This window comes from Mya arenaria, chromosome 15, assembly GCF_026914265.1.
Source record: "Mya arenaria isolate MELC-2E11 chromosome 15, ASM2691426v1".
NCBI lineage: Eukaryota > Metazoa > Mollusca > Bivalvia > Myida > Myidae > Mya > Mya arenaria.
In genome coordinates, this window is record NC_069136.1 from 35,339,174 (window position 1) to 35,363,986 (window position 24,813).

Below are 24,813 nucleotides of genomic sequence, written 5' to 3' on the forward strand. Positions count from 1 at the left end.
ACACGTCAAAGAACACAGTTTACATATGTGTTATATATCAATAATAAGTTACACGTTCTCTTTAAAGTCACAATCGTACCAACCAAAATATACAAATGACCTTCTAGTATCGTGTATGTGTATATTTACCGACCTAGAGTATAATTGTTGGTTACAGTGTGAGAGCACCAACATCAATATTTCTATAGTGGCATAATCACGATTAAACTTTTTACTGGGGATATATTTAGCAATCTTACACTGATACAGCTTGTCTGATTAGTATATGCTTAAACGGATTAACATTGACAGTTAACTGAAGTTTACTAAAAGCACGCCAAATTGTACGTACATTTCGGAAATGACGACGTTGAAATTGTGTTCCAGCTCTTGAATCCTTACATTTGATTTGGAAGTAAGAGCGGGCTAAAACTTTCAAACAGTGATTAAGGTCAAATTGGTTTACTTGACATCATCAGAAACAAATAAAAAATATATATTGGCACATCTTTTAAACATTGTTGTCGCAGTGGTATGAAAGGAAAGAGCCTCTGCTATTTTCGGGATACATAAATCTTTTTTTATAAGGCGTAACAAAATAATTGGCATTCTTAAAAGGCTATAATTGAGTTAGTTCATGGAAAATGGTGGTAAAGAGAAACATGTTATGTCATCCTGAAGAAAATTTCACACTTTGAGTACAGATGTTGCTAATTGTTATACGTCATAAGATATTAAAGGAAATAGTACATTCCCTTCAAACCACTCTGAATATTGGTATGTATACTTTTCTGCTCAAACGGCACCAGTGAATCTGACATTACATAGGATAGGAAATATTTATAAATAATAATATTTTTGTTCCTTTATAGAGTAAAAGTTTATTTCAAACGCATTAGACAATATACGTACACCAGCAGTAAAACATGTGTGTTATTTCATAGTCAATTGTCAAATTATGAGTTCACATTTTAACAATCATAAATTAATAATACAATTTGTACACCAAATAAAGCGTGAGGAGAGTATAACGTGATCATAAATATTCAACCGTAATAGTTTTAATATTTTTTTCTAAAAAATATAGCCTAAAACACATACATCGCAAGTTTTCTATATCATTGCTATAAACAAAATATTCAATTTTTCACATTATTAATGTGAACATTTATTGATAACACTGGTTCAATGTTTTGTGTTCTTTACCCATCCAATAATATTTTCAATCATATCTGATTCTGTTCAAAGAAAACACAAATCACCCTTAATAACCTGTCAACATACTGCTGTCAGTTTTGAAAAAAAAAATCTTCATTAAATCTTCGGAAAAAGATACTAATTATTATTTGAACTTATTTAATAAGGATGACAAAGATGTTGACAATTTAAAAATGCTGCTTTTTAAACAATGAGCGTGACCCTATCATATTGATTTTTGACCCTTAAACAATGCTGACACTTGCACAATGATAAAACTTATAAAATGTTGACCTTTACAGTTAGATTTCTTAGCAACTGGTGATCAATGACCGGAACAGCTTTGTACGTGTTGAATGTGTCTTTTGATTCCATCTCAGCCATTAGGCCTGCTGCATCGGTCAAAACTGACAGCAAATTCACTGGTTCATCGTTCTGTTTCTGCTTTTCCAGTGCTTCTTTTATGCATGCAAAGAGCCAGGAGCCTGTTTTTATGTTCCGGTAGGCGGGCCTGCCAGTAGGAACCGCGAACATCATCAGCGTATCTCTGTTGCACTTCATCATTCGCGGGATTGGGTCTTTAGGATTGTATTCCTGGACGGTGTCCAGACTGCCTGCCTGTTTGGGATAAACAATGCTTCCATCCCTGCGTTCCTGGATGAGGAGACGTAGGGTGTCCGTTTCTGCATTCAAACGAGCAAACTCATATAGTTATTATCATACAGGTAATATTATTCTAGCACACCGGATAGGCATTTCCGGTGAATTCAGCCGTGCTGGAAAACTCCTTCTGGCACCTCACCCCCATGCCAGATAAGTCACGCGCTGTGACGTAATACTTTATATTTATTTTATTATACACTTGATGTAATCATAATTATGAGATTTCAATAGATGAGTTACATAAACATTAACTTTACAAAGTTATAAATGTATGACGTATGCAGTGAATACAAATTAATGCGCGTCATGACGTCAGTAATCATCATCGGACGCGCTTTTTGGTGAAATGAATAAAAATGCGCTTTTTATGCATTTTCTTCACAAAAAAATGTAATTTAAGGTTTGCTAGAAAAAATATCTATCATGTGTGTCCGTTCCTGATAAAAAAATCCGACCCTCGGGCACGCTGCAAGCCTCGTTAAGTGGGAACGCAGGTGCCCTCGGGTCGGATTTTTCTACCCGGAACGGAAACACATGACAGATAATATTAGTCAATTTAGTTTTTACTTGTCAAGAATCATGAACTTAATATTTAAACTTTTATGTATCACATTAAGCTTGCTAAAAACCAAGTTGCATCACTTAACATGGATCCTAACTTAAGTATTTGAGCGGAAACCACAAGTTTGACTTTGAAAATACTAAAAGGCTAATAAGTTATAAGTACCTGATTAAAAATAAATTAGGTTGTGTTTGCAAAGTAATGGTTTAAATATATTTGATACATTCAGCATTGATAAGTTTTTAGCTATCAATGAGAATTAATCAAATATCACATTATTTTAGTGCATCATAGTTGTGTCGTTCCTAAAATTTGTGCTCGTATCTCAAAGGGCACACTTCCTGTGATCGCTATTGTTGTTTGAAGTACACGTGTGCCCCTACACTGTAGTTATTAAAATATTAATTTATTATACCATTTCGCTTTGTTTGTTCCCCGGAGTTGGTATCTGTGGGATTCATGGTCTGCTTGACTGAGACCCCCTCATCTTTTCCATAGCCTTGGAAATGTAACAAATGATAATAGTCACTCATTGTATAAGGTTTTCATAATTCAAAAAATATAATAACATATAACGCGCTAGTTTTATACAGGTCAAAATTTTATGTTTTACATTACCCAGCAGACACTCAACTGCGACGCTATAAAAATAGTCCTGTAGCGAGACGGCATTAGTGCCGTTTTATCTTTATAGAATACCTGATCGCCATTGCCCCATTCAATTTCAAAGAACAAAGTCAATTTGCAATGGTCTTGAGGCTTATCATGCAACATGAGTTATTTACGTAAGGCGCCAGATTTAACTGCTACATGCATCAGTCGGGGATCGAAACGAACAAGCCTCGCTATTTCGGCACTTTACCACGTCACTATAACAGTTAGCTCTTAAGCAACACAGTGTAAGTGTTGGTATAAAGAGATCGAATACCCAAATCATAACTGTTTTGCAATTTTAAATGAATTAAGCAATCATGATTTCTGTGTTTGCAGTATAGATCGGAAAAGCCGACCCTAAGGCATGCTTCTCAGCCAGAAAACTAACAAGCTTTTTTATACCCGCAAGTAATGTCTTTCGATCCTTTTTGCGAGCACATCTTGTCTTTTATTAGCATGCCTTACAAACAATTTATTAGCTGTTTGCTATTAGCTTAAATATATTAATACCAAATCTAACTTACTTGGAAAATGCATGACATAAGTCAGAGTATTTAACCAGTCGTCTCCCTTCGCATATTCCTCAAGGATGTTTGTTTGAAACTTTATATCACTCTCATCCGAACACCTAATTGTAAACACTTTTTTTGCTCTCAGACCATGACAATTTCTTTGGAGCTAAAAATTCTAAAAACGTATTTTTTAAGGATATTATAACATTTCAATATACGAACTTATGTGAAAAACTACAGAAACAAGCTCAGTCGCAACATGTTTAAACATAAACCCGGTTAAATGGCACTGGCTTACGCCAAAGACATAGAACACAAAAACAAAATTCTCAAACAAGAAACATGGAAGAACAGCACAAAACTCCACAAACAGCACAATGCATACATACTATATATAAAAAACTAGGTATGTTTGTCATGGACTGTTAGGTATCGCCTTGGGACGGTCAGTAAAATGTAAATTTACTAGGGGCTTAAACCAGTTTACGTGCACAAAGCTCAATCTTATCCCAACAATCCTGAATACAAGGAGTTTTGACCAAAGACCCTTTAAAGTGACCTTGACTGATGAGCTACTGACTTAGTTTGTTATGTGACACGCTGGCTTCTCATTGTGAATATATGTACCAAGTCATTGTTAATTCCTACAATGCATTTGCAAGTTACGGCAGTGCAAGCCAAAAGATATGAATTTTTACCAATGACCGTTTGTTTGACCACACAAAGTCACATATTCAAACCTTATAACCTAGGTTTTCATTACAAAACTTGTCTTATAAGATAATATCCATGATAATTACCTCCAACGATGAGTGTTGACTCTGTTGACCACCCTTCTGTGGTGCTGCACACATACTTCCCAGAATCACCATACTCCACCTTTGTGAATATCAGTCGATGTAGGAAGCATATTGGCTCAATCCTGATTCTAGACGTTGATTCAATAGGTTTGTCATCTTTTTTTCCATTTTACTTTGTCACTATTTGTCGTGCAAGATAATGTGACATTTTCTGTGCCCGCGTCTAAGTACTTATTCTGTAAGCGTTTTGTTAAACCTAAACAGAAAATACATCTTTAGAAAAACTTCAACTTTATCATCAATAATTGTCTTAAAATTGTGAAAAAAATGGTAGAACAATTTTCGAACATAACTTGAGAGCACTTCAAGAGGATGCCAATTCTCACCATTATTGAAGCAACCAAGTGGAATAAATGAACAATACCACACAGAATTATGGAAAATTGGCTACAATCGCAAATTTATGTGTTGTCACTGGTATTCAGTTGACAGATTTTGTTGGAACTTTTAAGATTTTGTAATAGCTATATCTATATGCATTGTATATGCAATTATCAAGCACCATTTTATATAGCTTGTCAATGATATTCAATATAAGCTGTTATATGTTTGGACTATTTACTTATGAAAAGTCCTAATTTTCCTATTTGTGTCTGTGGTGCTTGTGTCTTTATTTAGTTGCTGTTTTGGCCCTTGGTCTGTACCTCCAAACAGACAACCACACTTGAGTATATTATCTTTTGACTACTTGGTTTGTCTATGTAGTTTTCATTGTATAAATAATAAACCTATGTTCTGTTGTTTGTTTCTTAAATGTCTAAACATAATCAGTTCTTAAAGGTAATATGATTTTCATTTATACCAACTCAAGAATAATATTTGGAAATGTATATAATTATTTGAATGATAATTAAAATGGTGGATGTATGCTTCATATTACCAAAACACCCGCTTTATTTTCATTTTCGTCTATAAGTGTGCCCATTTCAATAAAAAAGGAAAGTCAGATGTTAAGGAACAAGTTGTGATGGGTAAAGATGAGTTTTAGCTATGCAATATTATTATAATGGCAATTGAAGATATTTATCAAATGTATATGTTTTTATCAGAGAACAAGCTGCGGTTTTAGTGTGACATTGACCTATGACCTACTGAGATCGGTTTTGCATGTCACTTGCTGGCCTCTAATGTTTAACAGTTGTGTCCAGTTATTTTAAAAACCTACGATGCCTTGCCAAGATACGGCCGTACAAGCTAAATGAAAGATTTTTTACCAGTGACACTGGTATTTGACCCGTGATCTACAGATATGGGAATCCTACTGCTCATGCCAGCTATTTCAAAAATCACGAAGGCATGGCCAAACTACATCCTAGCGTAGCCACATTACCAGCAACCCTGACCAATATATTAAATGTCCGTGAAGTTTGACCTTAATATTAGATCTTCAGACAAGGGTCGTATGCGTGTCAAAGTTAAAATGCGTGCCAAATTATTAAAACATCCCCAATGCGTGGTGAAGTTACAGACCGACATTAATTGTTGACGCCCACCATACAAGACAAACGCCCACCCAAAGCGACATAACCCAGTCTCATAACGTAGGTTTTCATTCCGAAAAAATCGTGTTAAGAAAAGGATGTTCATTTTAATTACCATTGGGGGGGGGGGGGGGGGGGGTTTGCTAGGAATATATGTCTGAAACCCGTGTAACCATTTCGTGGAAAGTGTGACAAAATTCGAAGCTCTCATTTTACGGGCAGATTTTGGCGCTAATTGACAATTATCACATAGAATTATGGACATCGTTTGAATCGCAAATGTATGTGCTGGCACTTATAACGCGTGTACTATGTTATATGTGAAAATCTTGAATGGCTGACACTATATGGATAAGGTTAAAGCTTACTGTAACATAGTGGCTCATTTTGCTTTATATCGTTTGTACTTTTTTGCAATGTGTCTTAAGAGGACATTTTCCTGACATAATACATGAATGTTTTATTTAGCTTAATATTCGAATCATACTAAAAAAGGTACAAATGTAGGTTTTTATTTGTTTAATTATTATTTTTGTTGACCAAAATCACAATACGCATGTTTCTCTTATAGAAATTAAATCAATATTGTCATGAAAATCATGAAAAAACATTGTAGATTTTCACAATGTTATGATAGTATTAATAGGTTGACATATTATTTTGGAATTAATTGTCAATCTTTCAATTTGTGTGTGCATTGTACCACGTAGTTATTAAGTATCCGAGAAAGGCTTTGTAATAACGTTACAACATTACTATACATTTGTATTGATATTCTTAATAATTGATCTTATTAATGATCCTCGTCGTTACCATACAGTTTCCAAAAATGCAAAAGTGTTGTATTATAACCATACCATATTATAAACCTTGTTGATATAATACAATATGTATGCTTATTTCACTTACCATGTACATACAATCAATATCTATAAGATGATTTTATATGTTTGGACCGATGTACTTATGTATAGTTTTGATAAATGTCTGTTCTGATTTCTTCTCAACAAGTCATACACAGTAAGTTGTTAAAGCTAACATGGTTGACTCTTTGCCCAACAAAACCAAGAATCTACTACATAGTAAGTATAACTTAATCCAATCTGAGATGTCGGCTGACATGTGTAGTTTGAGTGTTTAAAGCAGAACTGCGCATGCAGTTAGGATTGAGGTTGGATCGACACCGGAGTACGTGCTGAACTTATAATAATATGTGAAAATGTATACTCTTGGAATAATACTTAAAATGTTATATAGTCTTTTAATATCTTGTTTCTTCTTGGCTACGTTGGATGGGACACTAGATTACACTGCAACGCATTACAATACATACACACTCACAGTTGAGGAATGAATCTAAAACAGTCGCGATTTTCGAATTCAGAACAACAATGAACAAGTGTTTGTTTGTATAATGTGTTCGAAAAAAACACACGTTTATTTTCATTTTCTTCGATAACTGTTGTTTTCAACACAGACGGTACGTCAGTTGTAACGGAACATTAAGTTGTAGTGTGGTTAACGACGAGTCATGCGCAACGGTTATTATCGAAATGGCAATTGAACGCATTCATGCAAGTCTAATGTTTCTTAAAAAGAGCTAATGTTTAAGTGTGATCTTGACCTATCAGCTACTGACAAGGGTTTTGTATTTGACACACTGCTCTCTTATGGTGAACTTTTGTGTAGTTGGGAAATCCTACAATGCATTGCAAAGATCGAACTTTACAATCCAAAACAGAAGGAATCTCGACCAATGATCCCTAAATGTGACCTTTACATTTGATCTATTGGTATGGGTCATCAACTAGACACCCCCGATTATTGTTTCAAGTAATTTTAAAATCCAAAAATGCATCCCAGACAAGAAAAATAACAAGGTCATATTGACAAATATAGTAAATTACCCTGAAGTTTTACTTTGAATTTAATCAACGAACATGGGTTTTGCCTTGTTCATGATGAACTTTTGTGCAAAAACATTTAAACATCCCCTATGAATGTCCTTGTTAAAGTCCGACACCAATTGTTGATGCCCAACCAACAAGTCAAACGCATACCCAAAGCCGCATTTCCAAATCTAAACATCTATGTTTTCATTAAGAAAACCTGGATGATAAGATACTATCCATGTAAATTACCTCCTACGTTGAGTGATGAACTTGTTGAACAATCTTTAGAAATGCTGCACGTATAGAGCCCTGAATCACCATTTTCAACCTTTGTGAATTTCAGCTGATGTACGAAGCCTTTCTGCTCAATCTTGACTCTAGTAGTGGACTCAATAGGCTTCCCATCTTTTCCCCATTTCACGTTTGGACAATTAGTCTTACAAGACAAGATGACATCATCGGTTCCTGTATTGATGTTCATGTCCTGTAAGGGTTGTGTGAAACCTAAACATAAAATACATCATTAGAAAAACTTAATCTTCTTTCTTGCAACTGAGGGGAGGAAACGAAAGAGCACTGTAAGAAGATGTCAACTCTCACTTGTTCAAGCATTGCTACACTCGAATAGTAATGTGTTGTCACTAGCTACATGTGTACTATGTATCGGGTGAATATCGTGAATGGCTGTCAATATATAGACAATGAGTAAGCTTTATGTACATATTGCAATGTTCAAATACACAATTGTCAAGATAACATTATCTTGCCATATAACATATTAAATGTTTACATTTGTCTGAATGTCAAAAACAAAACAAATAATTTTCTTTTACTTTGGTAACTGTGTACATCGCTATATAGATGGTACGTCAGATGTAAAGAAATATCATATTGGGATGTGGCTATAGGCGAGTCATACGCTATGCAATATAATTATAGTGACAATTGAACGCATTCATACAATTGATATGTTTGTAACATAGAAAAAAGCTAAAGATGACTGTTATTCATAATTGAGAATACACAATTTACAGTTTTGGTGTATGTGCTAATAATACGCTGTATGTTAATTATATATATTAAAAAGAATGTGTGCTCACATATTGTATAACAGTTTCCAAATGTGTTCTTTTTATTCTAAATTGATATTATTTTCAGATAAGAACTTTAATTTATTGATATCAAAGATTTCTTTATAGATATATACATGTTTCCCTATCATCTAACTTTCCTGAAAGCTTGTAACGCATTAATAAAGGTAGTCTTTATTTCATTTTCATTTTATTCAAAATGCAGACTGGATGTACAGTGATAACTCTTTAAAAATGGACTTTCGAGAAAATCATTAATTTCATCCGAATGCAGAGCAAAAACGTTGTATTACCCAAAACCTTGGTTTCATTGTCGTAGCGGCCCGTTGTATCTGCCTCAATCTCATCTGTATATGTAAATTATAAACACGTTGTTCTTTATTTGCAATACAAGTCACACATTGGAAGAAAATACATTAAACTTTCTTTTCACTTTAATCTTTTTATCATTGCTAATATATCTGTGAGTTAGAGCTCCCTCAGTAGCTACCTTTCGTAGCATTAATTTACCTGAGTACATAGTAATATGATGATTAACCATGACAATACTAATTTGAAAATCTACGCAAACAAGCTCAGTAGTGTTAACATAAATCCCGTTTAATGGCACAGACTAAACGCCAAAGAACACAAAAGCAAAAACAAATATACAAGAAACATGAAACAACAGCACAATTCTCCACAAACAAAACAGTGCATATATACTACATATCAAACACTAGGTGTGTTTATCTAGAGAAATATAATTTTTAAATTACCTTCCGGACAAAGTTCATTTCTGGCGTGGATTTCATTTCTTGCGTATACATGCATGTTACATATTTTAATTTAAACATTCGCCAAGGCCATTTTTGTCAAATAAAAATATTGGGGTGGGAGGGGAAGGTAGGGTGGAGATAAAGTTTATTAGATGAATTTTGTATACTGATATTTCATCGAAAAACATAAAGGAAAACATTTTATCTGGACTAACAAGACATACAGTTACAGATCGGAGTTCTGTTATGTCAAATTTTCTTGTGCATACGATTAACAACATAATTAAGGTTAATATGACATTACTTAAGGTTTATGGAAGCAAATTAAATTTAATCAAAGCCATTTAGTATGAAGACACCTATTCACTATCTTGCAAAACACTGATAGTCCTTACCTTTATTTTCTCTTTCCATGGTCAATAAATCTGCACTTGTCTGACTTCCAGCTCCTGAGGTTTTAAAGGCTTTAAGTTCATAAAAATATATTACCCGAGCCAGTCAAATAAACTAATACATACCCCTCAATATTTCTTAGTCCTTATGATCATGCAAAAGATGAAAATGAAACTGTTTCCCCCTCAACATAATAACTGTCCAAATACTGTCCATTAACACATAACCTTACTTCAGAAACAAACAAAACAACAATAATTATGTTTGGAAACAAAACGAAAAACGGTGTAGATTGGGTGTCAATGCTATCGGAAATCTAGATGTCGTGTTAGACCAAGTACATCCTTTTACCACCATCAATATTCACATTTCCTTTAAGAAACTCTACTGAACACAACGGTAAAAGTCATCGCCATTTCACCCTGGTAATGTCGTTCTGTAAATCACTGCGTTAACGATGTCCGAACATTGCACTGTATTATCTACGGCTTAATAGTCCTTTTTTGTTTTTTTTACGACAAACTGACAAACTGGTCTTCGGCTGTAATATACAGCTACTGCTACTAACACAACAGATTACATTATTGAAATATAATACTTCATATTTTAGTTTAAATATATATTGATTAACCTCGTTAACACTGATACAACTTGTTAATACCATTCTTTGTTGACAGAACTATTTAGATATTATTTGTTATTATACATGAATATTGCAATACTCCTTTATATAAATATATACAATATATTATCCTTTTATTATTATTCCTTTGTTCAGGTATATACGTTTTTTGCTCTTCTATTAGGATGAATAATATAAATATATATATATATCCAACTGACCTTTAGCCCAAAAACATTGAATGAAACCAATGATATGTAATCATTACAATCCATCCATCTCCGGCAAGCTCACTCGGAATACCTCTGTCAATATATCAACAGAAATGTCCTTGGAAATAATACGGGTCTAATCAAAGAGTCCATCATAGCGGTGCCCATTTTGAAAACATGTTGTATGTGTTTCAAGCGTCAAGGACTTGTAAATTGTTTTCGGGATGAGAACTAGTGACATTTTATCGGTCCTAAAAGTTCATATTCAAATTTTGTTTTTACATATTGAACGAGTGTACCCAAATCATTAATTTCAATTTAATTAGCGTAACGATATTTGTGTTAATCACCGGAGGCCTCATCACATTTTCGTTCATCTTGAAGCCTATTTCCGAGATCCATCCCGAAGCTTGCCGGAGACGGCCGAATTCGACTGTGGCAAGCTTATAATAGAAATGTCTAGTTTCGAAGAAAAACCAAACGTGATCCGATTGTTGATACCAATGCTCATACTACTTCGGGACAATATTCCACTTTTGCTAGAGGTAAGGAGTATCTTTCGATGATAAATTACTGAAAACTACAATTGTGAAAGTAATTTAATCTTTAATATAAATCCTTACAAACAGTATCTACTTAAAGTGTTTCCATTGAGTGGATATCATAAATGCCCAGAGCATCAAGCGCTTATAAGAAATGGGCACGAATTGACATGAATATTTGTACTAAGTAATACACCCTTCATTTGGTGTCTCATTTATTTCACAATAAACTAACCGAAACATGTTTTATGGTGTATTTCAACACCATGATTTATATATAACTTTTAATTTGTCTACAATATAATCCCTAAAATGGTTGTTCATACTTGTCAATTTTTCTCAGTTGAAATTGGGTATAACTGAAACATTTAGCTAGAGTTTCCAGACCTGCTTATAATGAACATGTAGTCGAAATGACTATTATACTGGGGGTTTCATATATGGCAAAAAACGTTTTTAGACGATGGAATCAAAACAACAAGGCTATGGCAATGCATTGACTATAATTATTTTAAAAGCAGGCAAGCTAAAACCACTGAATAATTTTTGAAAGTTAATCTCCATCCTAAGGAAATAAATAGAAAGTAAGTGTTTGAAACAAAATTGAGCTCACTTTTGCATTCGTGTTTATGCAAATGAGTGTTTTTAATTTATCTAACAATGGATACATCTTATATTTCTGAACTATTTCAATTACATACCAATTTTACAGGGTATAGAATTATAACAATTAAGCAACTTATAAAATATAAATTGCATGAACAAACATACCACCAGCAACACCTGTCACGTCACTCGAGCAATAATCCCACAAAATGCCATTTAAACGCTTCTGGAACCTTACATGTCCATTTTCTTCTTTGCCATCCATCCAAATACGCTTTGCAAGAATTGATGAAACGCTATTTTTAGGCACTTAAAAGACAGAGTGATATCTGTATGGATTCGACCAATTTAACAAAAGCTTTAAATCATGTTTTCAATACAGTGATAACTGCTTAAGGTGTAGCTAGCAATATGGACGCACGCATTTCGTTATTAAACAAAATGAGTAGTCAAACTTGCAATCAGATAAAAATAGCAAAAAGGGTTGTAAAACTCATGACTTTATTCCTGTGTTTGACATTGAAATTGACCTTATTAGAAACCAAGTTGCCTATCTGAAAGTATCAACGTTAAATATAATACATATACATGAATTTGTAATCAACGGTAACGAACTTTGCGGTTAAGCAGCTCTGATAAAAAGAAATGTGACGTTCATGTCAAAACAATGAAAACAAGATGGCTGACGACTTGAAACAATCATAATAATCGGTAAAAGGACAGACAAGACTACAAGTAATTCCTCATATGAAAAGGCAAGAACATTATGAAACAAAAATATATCAGTCTGTTTGACAATGTAGCAAAGGTATTTGTAAGTTTTAATCGAACGTAACATTGTAATAGCAAAACTAATAAATGCCATTCCGGCGGAGGGTAAATCTACATAGAACATACTTACTTTCAAAGAAATGCGGGTTTAAATTAGATTTCCCCATCGCAGACAAACAAAGGCCGAACGTAATAACTATGAGTATTGCTTGTTAAACACATTTACGTTCAATAGTCGAAAGACTGTCTAAGTTAAACCAACGGAGTGCATCAGCATAAGCCAAAGTTTTACAATGTTTGCATGCGTGTTGGACAAGATTTAGATCAATCAAAACAGCATGACTTACACATTAGATCACAAAGACCAATAACCCAGGCGTCTGCATGGTCCTGAGTACTTGCAATGAATTCTTCTTTCCCCTTCCCACCCTTTAAAACCAAATGGAATTCTTTTGAATCTTTTATGTTGTCCGAACTTTTTGAAGTGTGGATTTGGGCGATGTCCTCTACATCAACTGTAAATTATTGTTAGAGAATCAAGTTAAAAAAATGTATAACATGAAGAGTTAAAAATACATTTGCACTCAATTTGACAGGAACAAACAAATAGCATTCTATGTCAGAGGCTAAAACAATACCAATATGGCAATAGATGAATGCGAAAAGGAACTTTTAACTTTTCATTCAGACTGCTATCCTTATACAACAAAAATGGCTGCCTAAATGAAATCTATGCAAATAAAGAGCTTTTTTCTAGCAAGTGTCTTCTTTATGGAAGGCAGGTGAGTTTATGAATTTATAAAATACTTTTCTGTTGACAAGTTATTTGTTATGTTATATGAGCTTCACAAAAACATAAAATAAGAAGCAACATTAAAAGAATTTTGATCTGCTTGTGATTATGCTAGGTCGAGAAAGATTAATCGATTGAAGATTGTTTTGACTTGGAGCGGTTGTGATCTTCTTGTCGAAGAATTAATAAGAATGAGTTATGTTATAATTATAGAGATATCCTATGTATGTGTTAATTTTGATACATTGATGTTACACGTATTTTAAAAAGTAGAACTTTCGTCTGGCGTCACACCATAGCTCAAGATCATTGGGTCTCTGAACATGTAATGAACATTTTCAACTAAACAACAAGAATAACAATCACGATAATAAGCACGATAAATTGAATGCACAGTTGGTGCCGAGATTTGGGAATATCATAGTGCTTGCTACGAAAAAAGCAATCGCTAAAACAATCGCCAAAATACCCTTTCTGGCTCACATGATTAACATCCGTAATTTCGGCACCAACCATGTATACTCTATATCTCTAAACAGATAAGATAGTGAACGAATTCAAATTGAATAATTGGCAAAATAAAATTCGTACTTGACTGCTTTGTTTCGTAGTTGTTATCTGAAATAAATATGTCATTTTATTGAAAAAGAAATCAGGAATTTTACTAAAGTATTATACTATCATGGCACTTATACATTGTATGTACGCGAGGCCTAGTAAATGCTCAAAGTAATCTTACCCATGTTTATTCAATATGCACAATTAGACGGTTTGGGCAAATTGAATGAGTGATGGATACGCATACAGATTTTAAGTGTTATACTACTGTATCATATCCTTTTTTAATATTAGATATAAATCAATGCACTCTATCACGCTGGTCCCAACTTAATCGAAAATATTTATACGGAACAAGCTTAAGTAGCTTATTTCAATAAGCCAATTTTCTTAGTCAATCTTGATTTTATTAGATCAAAAGCAGTTAATTGTGATAATGATAAAGTTAACTTCCTTTTACAGTCCATACAAGTCTTAAAAATGTAAATATTACACAAATATTACCAAAACAAAATTAGTGACCTTAGCTTAATCATGTTATAAGGAACTTAAGATTTTGAGAAATTGGGGCCAGGGGGCCGTTTCAAAAAAAGGATTTTAGTCTTAACTGCAATTATCTTAAATCTGTATAAAGAGCACCAAAGTTAATAAATCATATTGGTCTTATTTCCTTATCGTTGTGTTCATTCTAATGATGGTTAAAGCTGATTTTACTCAAATTTGAAGCAGAGTAATGTAACTATTACTCTAAGATAATTTCAATTTACGATTAAAATCGACTAAGATATTTATTGAAACGCCCCCCTGGTGAATAGAAATGAAACAGGTCAGTGAAAGGTTGTTCAATTTAACATTGAACATTTTATAAAATAGATATCGTATTCTTACATTGCTGTTGTGTTTTTTTTTACTTGGAATGTATTTGGTGAAATGCCATAGTGAAATTTAGGGACAAGTAATTTTTAAATTACCAAATGCATGGACACGTTTTAGCAAACACAAGCAAAATAACAAGGAATATGACATATAACCATTTAGTGTGACTTCGGCCAATGCCCAACTGACATTGGTCTTGCACGTGACAAAATTAACATTTATGCAATTTGAAAGTTATTTCAAAGTCTTGAATATATTACCAAGTTACAGCCCGGAGAATATTTTGACCAATGTCTCTAGTGTGCCCTTGACCTTTCACCTGCAGACATTGTTTTCACACGCATCACATCGTCAGATATGATTAACACTTCTGCCAGATCATTTTCAAATCCAACAATGAACAACACATTTACATACCGGACTCGAATTGTTGACACCCACCCGCCCAGCATACACACCCAATAATAAACTTAAATATAACCACTAATTATTTATAACAACATATAATTTTTTCAGACTTAATGACACCCTTGGATTTTAACATGCTACAGCTTAATACAAACATAAAACTGGTTCATTCTTTGGTTTAAAATTTGATCAGAAAAGTGTATTGATTGGTCAATATTTAGCGGTCAATTGCCAGTGACCGATAACATTATGTATACCGGCCTGCGGAAAACTTAACAAGTTTTAAACAATGGATACAAAGACCCTAAAACACATTGACAGATACATACAGTATACAAATAAAACATGTTGTGACTTTATACCTTTGTCTCTTGCAACAGTTATCGTCGTTTTATCACGGTTGGTGCTTATTTTGGCATCAGTATTGATCAACTTTGTACCCTTTTCCATATACCATGTGTGGTGCACAGCTGTATAAAGAAATATTTCCAGCATAACACTGTTCATCTCGGTAAAATATAATGTGTTGTATTTGTACTTGAATAGCAAAACTTAATCTCAAATGTTGAAAATGCATTATTCTCTATATTGAGATTAGAAGGAAGATACTTTTAAATTCACAAAGAGGCTATTAAACCAGAACCTATTGTAAGTTATAACCTGTCATACAATCAACTGTTGCTGATAAGATTTAATGTCATGTTGATTACCAGTTGTGTTTTATGACGTGTTTACTTACATCTACATGCCTGAATGAAGAACAGCTTTGGTTTGCCCTTCAATACTGGACAATTGTGGTCACTAAACCTCTTGACTACATCTGTGCTCAGAAAAATCTTTTTATCATCAGAACAGACCAAAGCATGGTCCTTCTGACCAGCAGCAGCATTGTTTGCAGATTCTTCGCCGTGAGTGCTGATCATGAAAACGAACATCTGGCAGTCATCTTTTGTTATTAAACTGTTTCGAGCATCTTCCAGTACTTTCAGAGTTTCATCTCTTGTAAGGTTTTTTTCATGTCCTAGGTTGTTCTGCTCCAGCCCCAGGGATTTTGTTAAATATTTCATGTTTTCAAAATCTTTCTCAGATCCTTTTCTGTTGTTGACATGTTTAAACTTCTCATACACCAGCAGCACAGCATAGCCCTTGCCGGAATCGAGTTCGTACGTCATCCTCAAACTTTCTCTTTATGGTCAATCTAAAATCACATATAAAATAAGATTTATTAATATGATCGGTGCTGCATACTGTCTTATTAGATACATCGTACTGAAAAAAATATTAGTACCAGTGGCAGTTCTACCGGGGGATCACGGAGGGCCCGTGCCCCCCCCCCCAGCTGGCCGGCAAGATATGTTTTGGGGCACATCTTTATTGATTTAACTGTACAAATAAGTTTTTTCACAATTCAAAGTTTATAGCATGTTTTGAGCAGGAAAACAATTGAATCTGATTTTCGTGTTCAAGTGTTAATGGTATGCCAATTTCAAAATATAATGCACCAGTCAGTTGTAACCACGCCCCCCCCCCCGGTCCGGGGGATAGGGGACTTTGACTTTCGGTCCAGCCAACCCCGGCTTAAATCCCCGCCCTGAGGGGACGAACAGATGGTTAAAACCCCGCCAAATGCCCCCGCACCCCAGGGACCCTAGGTAAGGCCCATTCCTCGCTATTTTTAAAGCAAAGACAAAACCACCGACATCACCCGGCACTGCGGGGCCACCTGAAAGGTAAAAACACGGCCCATTTCCCCGGCTATCCCCGGTTTACTCCCGGACCTTGGGGGGGGGGGCATGGTTACAATTGACTGGTGCATAATACTGTATAGTTTACGACACGAATCCCCCCCCCATTTAGAAAGTCCTGGATCCGCCTCTGAGTACTGTATTTGTTTTAATTTACAGTGTTCCGTCGTTAATTTATTTTATCCTTTTTTCTTTATATTTTTTAAAAGTTTTATTATCCTGTTTACCTTTGATTTGTTTTCAATGAAAAGATTCACATTTATATCATTGGAAGAAATTTATATATGACAGGATATATTTAAAAACAAACGTGCAGAAATATTTTTGACACTAATAGCTTATGAAGATTGATACATGTCTAAATAAAAAACAAATATGTACTTGTATGTGTATATTTGTATGACTTTGGCCAAGAGGTCACTACGCTCCCCCCCCCCCTCTCCCCCCATAAGTGGAAGAGATTTAAGGGACAGCGTAGACGGAAACCATTGATTGCGCAGAGTGAACCGGAAGTCAGTGTGATCTGGACGATCGACGAAAATGTTGCATGCGTGATTAATTGGATGGGTTTCATACAAAATTGTATGAAACGATGTAAAATTGTAATTGACGAACAAATCAGCAACAGTAAAGAAATTTGTCAAGAAAAATATATATAATAAAAATATTAATGTTTTACTCTTTCTAGTCAATATGCAAACTAGTAAACTAGGCAAACAAGTAAAAAATAATTGCCTAGTTTACTTGTTTGCATTGTTGACTATTTTGCTTAACTCACGATTTTGCCTTTTTTCATATTTTGCCCTGTTAACTAGTTTGCTTGTTAACTATTTTGTCTCGTTTACTAGATTGCCTTCTTTGCTATTTTTATTATTTCGCCTTGTTTACTTGTTTGGCTTGTTTATTGTGTTGCATTGTTTAATACCTCTCAGGATATATCCAGTCTAATGTAAATTGGCCACCAAGAGGCATTGATATCAAATCTTAATGATAAGGCTGCACATGGGCTTGGTTTACATTGAATGGGCTTTATAGTTGCCAAATTGGGTAGTATTTGGCAGTGACAAGGCCTTATGTTAGAATCACTTGGGTTTATTTTGCTGTGAATGGGCTTAATGGTAGCCAACTTGTGGTGTATTAGGCACTGAAAATGCTTTATGACAGCTGCACATGAGCTTGTTTGACTTTAAATGGGCCTTATTGTTGCCAACGTGTGGTCAATTTAGCGCTGAGTAGACTTAATGAGAGCTGCGTATAGGTGTGCTTTGCACTGAAAACAGTTTATGGTTGCAAAAAAATATCTGGTCTGTAAGTTTTATTTAAAGCTGCATATCTTATATTTTGGCACTGAATACGGTTTATGGTTGTCAAAATGATGTGGTCAATAAGTCCTAATTAAAGCTGGATATCGGTTTGTTTGGCACTGAATACGGTTTATGATTGCCAAAATGATGTGGTCTGTAAGTCTTAATTAAAGCTGCATATAGGTTTGTTTGGGTCTGAATAAGGTATATAGCTTCTAAAGTTCGTGCAATTCACACTGAATATGAGCTTTGAATGTGTTTGTCATGCTCTGAATATTATTTTATGGTTGCATAGATATGGTGTATTTGGCACTTATACGACTTTATAAGAGCAGCATTTGGTGTTGGGTTGCTTGGCTCTGAATGAGATTTATGATTACCACATTGTGATAAATGGCACTGAGTGGGCTCAATAAAAGCTACCCGTGTGATTTTGGTTCTGAATGGGTTTTATGGTTGCCATACTGTAGTGCATTAAGCACTGAGTAGGCATTATAAGAAATGCACTTATTATCATTTGGCTTTGAATAGATTTACGGTTTCCAAACCGTATTGTTGATAAACATATTAGGCTTAATAAGAGCTATACATGAACTTGTTTGACCCTACATGGACTTGATGGTTGCCAAAATGTGGTTTATATGGGACTTAGTATGGATGATTTGAGCAGCATAATTGTGTTTTTGTCTCTGTATGACCTGTATGGTTTGCACGATGTGATCTATTTGATTCTTAGTATGCTGAATTAGAGGAGCAAATGGGCCTATTTGGCTCCGATTCGGGATTATGGCTACCACATGTTTTCTTGTTTTGGCACTAAAATGGCTTAACTAGAAAAACACATTTTGTTGATCTCTGAATGTTCCAAAATGTGGTCAATTTGGCACTGAGAAGGCTAAATAAGGGCTGTTAATCTATAAATATGATTGACTGTAGCCACAAAAGCTATTGCCAGACCCTTGAAAAGCCTGTGTAAAAGACTTTTGTGCGTAAAATTGCCGATTTTAATACTGCTTTGGTTGCTTGACACATGATGCATTAATTGTAGCTGTGATGATTTTTAACCGAGTTGGATGTAAAAGAAACCCTTCTGTTGTATATTGATACCAGACAAACTTCATTTAAGCATAGTTTGGATAAACAATGCACTGAATTGCAATGTTTTCGACACACAGTGGACCTGAGGTGACTGTGGTATGATATGATTTTATGGTAGCCATGCTGAGGTTTAATGAGGTCCGGCTTGACTTTTTTGTAGAGTCCGTCTGGGGCTTGTGTGATAATTTTTTGGCTTGGCTGTAACCACAATAAGGATAGAGAGGGCTGCTTGAGACTTATTGTGTCTACAAGACACACTTTAAAAGTGCGCCCTTATGGGGTTTGGGGCACTCATGCACTCAGTGGACTTATAGTTTTGGCTTTTAAAATACTGATTCGACCCAGAGAAAATGTTAATTGGGTTGTTTAGTACTACAATATTAAGTTGGAAACACTGATACTTTCGGCAGGGTGGACTGACATGAAACTCACAAAATAGTTATATGTAGCTTGTTAATCACTGGATGTGCTAAAGAAGGGGCATTGAATGGTTAACTTGACTTTTAATATGGGAAAAAAAGATTAAATGTTATTTATACTGTTTTTTTTTTGTTTTTATTAATTTTATGACTTTTCCAAAAAAACGAAGATGTCGATAATAGTCATATTTTCTTTTTGCAGTCAACTGATTTTGAAACGTATTCTTGTGTTTGTCAGTATGAATTACATTATAAAACAGTAATATCATCTATTCATTAACATATGTTGCGTTGTAATGCTTCTTGGGCAAATTTGCACCTAAGGTATTTTTCGGATGCGTTTATATGATAATTGAGAACATTGAATTTATTTAACAAAAAATGCAATCAGTTTGTGTTGAAAAGAACATTAGACAATGATTATGCTAAAATTACTAACGTAAGATATCAAAATCTGTAAACTATACAACTCTTGTTCACTTCGCGATATTATTTTGCAGTTATATAAGGAAAATTATGATATCGGTATCTTTTACAAAATGATTTATGTCTTACTGTCAGAAAAGAATCAAGAATGCGTTTGTTAAAAACTTCCAAAGTAACAACTGAAATTAGAGTGTGATAGCATTTTATAATTAATGTATTTGATTTTTTAACATTCGATTTGATAGCGAATAAGTCTCAAAAAAGACTAAAAAGATAAAGAAACTTACAAAAAAAAATATATTGAAAAAAGAGGGATTTTTTCATACTCTGATCTTGAAATGAACATTACATGTACCTTGAAGTAGTCGATGTTGTATGCAAATTTGAAGAACAATTTAAGAGAGAAGTTATATCCATGTGTACATTTATGTTTATCTTAGAAATGCGTTAGAAAAAAATGGGCCATCACTTCCATTTATTACAGACTTTACCGAAAACTTTGATATATAACATTGCTTGTCACCTACTCCCTGAATAAGCCAATTTTGACCAGATTGTCACTCCATCATTTCCAGTCATTTCAAATGAATAGCTTTTGGCTGCTCTTGAACTATTTTTATTATTCTTTTCAACATCAATACAAATTTAACTTTAACATGCATATGTGTCAACAGGCAAAGTTTCGTACTTTAAACGCAAAGTGCACACTGAAATTTTCTTAAGATATGAAATGACAAGTTATTAAGTTAACAAATAAACAATACTTTGGATAAAGTATTATCGGTCGAGGGTAGAACAATGCGTCATTTCCTTGTGCAAAGTCACATAAGGCATTGTCGTAATACGACCATAATTCCCGAATAATGATCACTTAGTTCAATAAATTCATAAAGGGATCCGACAATGAACTAATTCAATATTGACGATTTCTGCACGTTTATAGACGGACTATCAACGATGTTACGAAAGAACTCTGCATCTATGCTTAGGAGAAGTCTCAAGTCTGAGTTCAGAATCATGTGACATAACTGAGAATCTCCATTCCAATACAACTTTCTTTCTAGCTGTGTGTTTATGATGACAATTTGCTATATTTTAAACCAGCCTTTTACTTGAGGCTGTTCGTAATCATAGTCCCTGTGATATTTATTACAAACGACATCTATGGTACTATTTGTCTTACCTTTGCCAACGATTAATTGACAACGGTTTATTGTTAATTGGCAGTTTTGTACACATATTGATATCGAAGTAATTCTAAACAAAAATCTTTGTGACCTTGTGACCAGCCAGAAGTTTTGAAATAATTGTTTTACGAAATAGTTGACACCTTATGATAGAACTTATGAACAATAGAATTTCCGTCAATTTATGATTGTATGGGATTACATCTTAACCTTAATTATCATGAAGTGCAGCAAATGTGAATTATCTGCCGACGCACAGAGGGAAACTTCTTCATTCTAAAGATTTCGGGCTAAACGTATTTAGATACTACAGAGGCAGTTCTAAATAAATTGTGCATAAAACATATTTGTGTTAAAGGAACAACACATACAGTAAAGAATTGCATTTCGCAAAGATGGGCGTCTGCCATTATGAGCGACGTATTTTGATGAGTGTATTAAATACCGGTGTTAGTTATTAAACATGTATTATAATTTATTAGGGGCTATTTCATTGTTTTACAAAATGCATTTTTTACGGATTTTTTGTTTTAATTACGAATAATAAAGTGTGGCAAATCATTAAGAGCGTACAATTGACATACTGACGGATTGAACCTTCAACAAATGTTGATATATGCTCAAATATTGTCTTTGATTTCCACGAATTTTTAAAGAAACGTGAGTAAAGGGATTCAGCAAAAGCTGTGCGTGATCGGTCGATTGGCGTTCTCACATGATGCTACCAATGTTTTCAATAAGGTTTAAACTCCGTCAGCTTAGTATGAGAGCTTGTTGGCGGTGGATAAGGTATCAGTTTCTCTTGACTGTCCCAACGTGGGTTTGCTCCCCATTAAAACCAGGTTGGTTTTACTTTTTTTCTGCAATTTCGGTATCAAATGGTAAAATAAGAATAATGCAAGTGTTTTCAGATACATTACCGGGAACACTCATGTTTGGTGCCAAAGCACGGGCGAATCATTTTAAAATCGTTAGATGACTCCGGACGGAATCGTTCGGTGTAAAAAATATATAAATTTGGAATGCACAATATGTTGAAATATTTACTTCTATATACTTTTAAAAAATGGATAATTGATTGATTGTTCGTCAAGTTGTCACCATACTCAATTTTACATTAGATATCTGAATGTGGACCTTTCATTGAAAGATATAGCGGATATTTGGGGGGGGGGGTTAATGTAAGATCGTATTCTATTTCACCAGTGTTATAGAAAAACATGCTTTTAAGAGTGGCGACGCGATCATATTCTGTTTCTTTTATGCTTGTTTTTGGAGTGTTATGAGTATTTTAATTTATCTTTTTAATAACCCCCTTTTTGAAAAGGGTGTTATTGACACCGCTACCCGTGGGACGCCCCTCCGCAAAATTATAGCTGATGATGAAGCTATCAATTTTCTATTTCCAGTTTGTTGAGAAAAAGTTCCCTGGTATTATTTTTTGTAGTTTATTATTTGCTCGTTATTTAGTATAAAGATTTTATGAACGCCTATCAATTAAGATTTATAAGTGCATCTATGTTCCAAAAATTAACGAAAACACATGAAATTATACCGCGCATGAATACATAACCAAATTACTGCGCCCCCATTTATTGAATGAATTTGAAAGGTCGAACGTGTTAGCAAAACAATTGATGATACTTATTGGATATAAAACATTGTTATTAGTTTTAGGATGTGTTTCATTGTACATGTGTATTCGCTCATTCAGAGCCCAGTCTGTTTTGCTTGAAAACAGATCGTTATCCTGGTAAATAGTGAAGACCACGCTAGGTTGTTGACAAATTTTGAGGCGTGGGTGGGGTAAAAATATCAATTAATCTGCATATTTTTGTGTGACTTTCCGGGAAGTTCGTATTATGTATTACAACGACAAACAGTTGAAAATACATTTGAACTGATGTACCATTCTATTTATTTTGTAATATGTTTGGTATGAAAGTCAATGTTCGAACATACAGCTTTAATAAAAAAAACTATTGAAAAACGGAATTACCATTTTACTATTAAACGGTTAGTTGTTAATTTCAAGATACATCTTTAAATAAACTAATGTAACCTTTTTTAAATTTAAAATAACTTTTTGTTTTGATCAAGGGAAAGTTACTACTATGGATTTTAAAAGTAGTCCCTTATGTTGATATTTTCACTGCTTTTATTTCACTGGTAAAACTCCATATATCATCGAAAAGCATGAAAAAAAATAATATTGTATTTGCTTAATTTAGATTGCTCAAACCATAAATTGAACTTAACAGACATTGAAATTCTCTGCAAGATAAGAGACTGTGAAATATGTGACTGAATCAAAACAACATGACTTTTATTGATTGAGAATATCAGGGGTGTTTTTAATATTTGACATAAGTTAACCTTATAATCCTACTGTATTGACATCATTCACTCTATTTGTCAGTTATTAATAATAAGTATCCAATTAGCTTTATTTTTCTTAAATCCAAAAACAAACAATAGTTAATACCAGCCCAGGCATTTTTTTAATGTATTAAACTCTATTTTATTCGTAGACACAAGTTGTATGCATCTGTAAACAATATTTATACTCTGCAATAGGTTCTTACAATGATGATATTATATTGGAGTTACCTATCTTTCTATTTCATCTGTTGATAATGATAATCATGTGAGTATAATCCATATTTATGAAAATAATATGACTTATAGATTGAAAACATTGCAACTACAATTTTTCTTAAAATTATTTATGTCAATACTGTGTATTTAAGGCTGGTGGCCTTTGTGTACTTTAACCAAATGAGTTGGGTGAAAAAAGAATTAAATATGCTCACCGTTAACATTTAAATATTCCAAGAAAACAGTTAAATTCAGATCACAAATACAACACCTGCACTATAGGTATATTATACAGTCTATTAACATGATAAACACTGCAACTATAAAAGTACACACTAAAATCCAGAATACAAAAGCACCTCAACAATTATAGATTCACACAAAGTATACAGCTAATTTAATAATATGCGGCTTTATAAACGCTATCAAAATTGAAAACTAAACTTTTAAATGCATTTAATTCAAGGCTATTACACTCCTATTTCGGTTGATACTTTGAAAGTAATCATAAGACACATTCTTTATTCATATGTTTTTTTAGAATAAAATAAACGTGAATACGTACAGTTTCAATGTTTTAATAGCATGACATCCTGAAATTACTGC

The 24,813-nt window shown here is 33.8% G+C and overlaps 1 protein-coding gene across 2 annotated transcripts; it reads right to left on the reverse strand.

The window, feature by feature from the left end:
- Positions 1 to 1,814: 1,814 nt before the first annotated feature.
- LOC128219830 (uncharacterized) lies at positions 1,815 to 24,586 on the reverse strand. Of its 2 annotated transcripts, XM_052927900.1 has the most exons (13): positions 24,423 to 24,586; positions 16,170 to 16,628; positions 15,793 to 15,900; positions 14,180 to 14,206; positions 13,143 to 13,310; positions 12,190 to 12,333; positions 10,045 to 10,098; positions 9,185 to 9,238; positions 8,050 to 8,304; positions 4,368 to 4,623; positions 3,580 to 3,742; positions 2,817 to 2,900; positions 1,815 to 1,859 (listed from the first exon to the last, which is right to left on the reverse strand). In XM_052927900.1, exons 2-10 carry the CDS (start codon positions 16,600 to 16,602, stop codon positions 4,520 to 4,522), a joined length of 1,347 nt encoding a protein of 448 aa, XP_052783860.1. In that variant the 5' UTR covers positions 16,603 to 16,628; positions 24,423 to 24,586; the 3' UTR covers positions 1,815 to 1,859; positions 2,817 to 2,900; positions 3,580 to 3,742; positions 4,368 to 4,519. The 2 variants fall into 2 exon arrangements, with proteins under 2 accessions (XP_052783860.1, XP_052783861.1); XM_052927901.1 differs by lacking the exons at positions 1,815 to 1,859; positions 3,580 to 3,742 and having other exon boundaries at positions 2,855 to 2,900.
- Between the last annotated feature and the right edge of the window lie 227 nt (positions 24,587 to 24,813).

Bases quoted from the DNA above. Each gene is read 5' to 3' on its own strand.
- LOC128219830 (XM_052927900.1), bottom strand. From the start codon at position 16,602: ATGACGTACGAACTCGATTCCGGCAAGGGCTATGCTGTGCTGCTGGTG. The intron at 13,311-14,179 runs GTACGAATTTTA...AATAATTTACAG, and splicing joins CTACGAAACAAAGCAGTCAA to TTGATGTAGAGGACATCGCC. The intron at 10,099-12,189 runs GTATGTTTGTTC...TTAAAACCTCAG, and splicing joins CGTGACAGGTGTTGCTGGTG to GAGCTGGAAGTCAGACAAGT.